At 43.1% G+C, this 4,049-nt stretch overlaps 1 protein-coding gene across 3 annotated transcripts in view; it reads left to right on the top strand.

Moving 5' to 3' along the window:
* The window catches only part of celf3a (cugbp, Elav-like family member 3a), a 68,284-nt gene continuing 64,235 nt past the window's right edge, over positions 1-4,049 (top strand). For all 3 annotated transcript variants that reach the window (XM_016474199.1, XM_016474197.1, XM_016474198.1), the window contains exon 1: positions 1-254. In XM_016474199.1, the coding sequence (XP_016329685.1) occupies positions 62-254 (193 nt within the window). In that variant the 5' untranslated portion in view covers positions 1-61. The remainder of the gene's footprint in view (positions 255-4,049) is intronic.

The following is a 4,049-nucleotide window of genomic DNA, read 5'->3' as shown; positions in this document are numbered from 1 at the left end:
TTGCAGTATCCTCACATGAACCTGTAAGGGGCAGCAGCACCGCGACCAGAAGATCTGGAAAATGGCTGCTGGAAGTGCAGGTGTTAGCGGCCACAATAGTGGCTCGTCGCCGCGCTTGGAGTCCACTTTGGACCGTCGCTTTCAGACTGTATCCAACACCATGGAATCCATTCAGGGACTATCCGTGTGGTGCATCGAGAACAAGAAATATCACAGCCTGGTCGTGCGATACTGGATGAGGTGGCTGCGCAAATGTGAGTATTTAGCACGTTAGCCGGCTAATCTGAGTTCAGCTGTGATACAACACACTGTTTACAGGCTCAAATTTGCGTTACTTGAGGTTTCTAAGTGGACGTGTGTGTCATATCTGTGTGAATAAGTACCACAAAAGTTACTGTGACTGGCTAGTTGTTGTTTACTTTCTTTTTCGGTCCACTAAACAACTGCTGTTGCTAGTTAGCAAACTGCTAATCTGTTCCTATCAGGGCAAGAAGACATAGGTCGTGTTTCAAAAGCTAGTGAGCTGCCTTCCTAGACAGCATTTTGGCGGTTCTGCCTTCCTAGACAGCAGTTCTTTTGGGTAACATCATCTTTCAGAGTAGATCCATTTTGGGCCAAACGGGGGAGTTCTTCTGGGTCAGCTGCATCTTAGGCACGATTCGAGTCAGCAACGATTTGGGGCAGTAAAGGGGTGTTTGAGGTCAGCAGCATTTTTGGGCAGAATGGGGCATTTAGGGTGAGAAGCTTTTTTTTCAGCTAAATATGGGTGTTTGATTCCAGTAGCAACTTTAGGTAGAATAGAGGCGCTTACAGTGAGCAGTATTTTTTGGGGGTAAATAGGGATATTTGTTGTCAGCAGCTTTTTTGAGCAGAATTTGGGTACAGGCACATGTCCAATGTGCCTGTGACTGTGAAGTGTTCGTGTCTGGTACTGGCAGCATTTTGGGACAGAAGGGGTGTTTGTGTCAGCTACTTTTTGGGTGTTATAGGCATGTTTCGAATGAGCAACGTTTTTGGAGTCAGCTGCATTTTGGGTGTCGCAGGCACATTTTGATCAACAGCGTTTTTGGGCAGTAAATGGTCTTTGGCATCAGCATTTTGGGGCTAAATGGATGTTTGGTGTCAGCAGCATTTTTGGACAGAATAGGGTGTTTGAGGTCAGCTACAGTTTGCGTGTCATAGGCATGTTTTGATCTATCTTCAAAGTTTTTGAGCAATAAACGTGTTTGGCCATTTTAGTGCATAATGATAAAAGGCTTTTTTTGGGGTCAGCAGCATTTTGAGGCAGAATGAGGCATTTGGGGTCAGCGAGTTTTTGGCTAGTAAAGGGGTTTTTAGGATCAGGAGCATTTTTGGCCTAAATATGGGTGTTTGGTGTCAGCGGCATTTTGGGTGTCATAGGAACAGTTCGAATCCACAGCATTTATGGGCAATAAAGGGTGTTTGGGATCAGCGAGGTTTTGTTCGGCTAAACAGGGCTGTTTGGTGTCAGAATGGCACATTTGGGTGAGCTACATTTTGGGTGTCATAGGCATGTTGTGAATCTGCAACATTTTTGGGCAATAAAGGGCCGAATGAGTGTTCAGGGTCAGCTGCATTTTGGGTGTCATGGGCTCCTTCCAAGTCAGCAGCATTTTTTGGTGTAACTAGCACTTCAGAGTCAGCATGAGCTATGTTTTCATCCAGTATTTCCACTGTTCTGTTATCAGCAAAGTGAAAATGAATTAAAAAAGTTTTAAGCAGATTTCGCTTTCTTTAGCCTGATGTGCATAATGACGTCATCCTTAATCTAACTGCTATATTGATAACCATTTTGATGCACTAAACCCTTTACTCAAAAACATCCTTGATGCAAATTTGGCTATTTGTTTGTTCCAAGTCAGCTGCAATTTTGGGCATCTTAGGCACTAGACTATGTTTTTAAAACACAGCCATTGTATCTTTCTTGGGGAAGTGAAAAGTACTGTTTTATCTTGATTGTGCACATCCCTGCTCCAGAACATTACCATTAGGGCTGAGTTTTGACACAAATTTCACGATTCGATTCGATTCTCATTCACAAGTATAATTACATAATAATATTTCTACTTCAATTAGTTTTTGTTATAGGCTATAAACATTTAAATGGTGGCTGTCATAAAACTTGATGGATTTATTCAAACATAAATTAAACATTGAAGAACAGTAAAAATTATAAGGAAAATGTTATATGGTGCATATATTTAGTAACATGCCCCTCTCTACAGTTTATTTTTCTATCTGACTAATGTGTTTATGGTCACGGAATATGTTTTTCTGAGGTAAATGTGACGTTACGTGACATTTTTTACAAGCCATTATATTGACGTCTTTGCGTAGCTGAAACACTGAGCATTTACATGAGACAGGATACGGATTGTACAGTTATACTCATTCTTTTAACTTACCTTCGGATATTTAGTCATGTTTATTTTGAACATCTGTATGAAACAGAAACAGCAGGTGGGTTGAATGAGACGCAGATTCACTCTCTGACAGCAGGCGGCGCTTATGGAACAGTAATACAGCGTTTCCTTGGTTACCGCTGTAAACACAGCAGCACTAATTTAAATGCATTATAAGGAGACAAAGACAACGCCATTTCTAAAAACAGCCAGTTTCCCCTCAGAAACACATTCATATAAACCCCCAAATCAACATTGAGGATTTTCTTCCAATAGTTCGTGCATCATGAACAGTGAGTGATCTGCCTGCTACAGTATTTTCCTCTGTGCGTCCATCTTCAACGTCTCTGGTCTGTGTTAACGGGCGTTTACAGACTTCATATTTTCACATAAATGACATTTTGGAAAACAATTGCATTGCAATGCAGTTTGTGCAAGTCCAGAACAGGGACGAGTTGCTTGCAATAAGACAAAAAACGGCCGGTTGCCGATCGCGTAAGTTCCAGAGGAAGCTCCTTAGTTCGGCCATCCTACACACATGTGACTGACCGCTCGCACCAACAGGAGAAGGAGTGTCGTGTTACTCTCTACACTGCACCCAACCTGAGGGATTCCTACACTTTCAGTCTATGAGGAGACATGAAAAACAGCGCATACTGCAGGAACGGTGTAATGGAAAATATTAGCGGTATTGAAACCGTGATTTCATTTAATCGCGGTATACCGTGAAACCGGTAATCGGCCCATGCCTACTTGGGATTTAAGAATCGATATCGTTCTGTAAAAATGAGAATCGATTAATATCGACATTTTTTTACCCAGCCCTAATTACCATCACGGTTTGCTGTGCTTTCTGCAAGTATATCCTGACATGTGAGGTTTAGCCTGAACAGTTGACTTGTATCTTTAGCTATTAGGAGTGCCAGTTGCATATTTTGGATTTTCAAGAGGCTTTAGGATGAGAATTTGTGTCAGGAACATGAATGCTATATTTTTAAAATACGTGAGGCGTTAAAGGGGTCATATGATGCGATTTCAATTTTTCCTTTCTCTTCGGAGTGTTACAAGCTCTTGGTGCATAAAGAAGATCTGTAAAATTGCAAAGACTAAAGTCTCAAATCCAAAGAGATATTCTTTATAAAAGTTAAGAGTCAGCCACTCCTACCTAAAACGGCTCGTTCTAACACGCCCCCACATATCTACGTCACTATGTGGGAAGATTTGCATAACGCCGCCCAAATGTTCACGCAAAGAAAGAAGGCATAACTTTTATTCTCGCTGTAGTATTGTTGTTGCCGCCGCCATGTCATGAAGGCGCTGTGTGTTTCGTTGTGAAAGCGAAACTACTTTGTTTGGCCTTCCAAAAGAGGACGATATCTGCTTCGTCATGCCTGGAGCTGATCCGTGCTGGTCGCTGAGGAAATACAACAACTTTGCGCTGTGGATCACCGGATCGGCTTTCTCCATGGACGAAGCGGAGTCCAGCCCGGGGTCGTCACATGTGGTTGCCGCAAGCCCTCCGGACGGGACGCTCCTTCGTCGAATCTGCTGGCTGCGCCGTTCTCAAGCCTGCCGCCTCTGCTCACTCTAGGCCGCCGCCGCTCACTCTAGGCCACCGTGTGTGAC

Source organism: Sinocyclocheilus anshuiensis, unplaced genomic scaffold (genome assembly GCF_001515605.1).
Source record: "Sinocyclocheilus anshuiensis isolate Anshui unplaced genomic scaffold, SAMN03320099.WGS_v1.1 scaffold1960, whole genome shotgun sequence".
NCBI lineage: Eukaryota > Metazoa > Chordata > Actinopteri > Cypriniformes > Cyprinidae > Sinocyclocheilus > Sinocyclocheilus anshuiensis.
The sequence above is the reverse complement of the archived record's forward strand: the minus strand, read 5'-3'. Positions and strand labels throughout refer to the sequence as shown.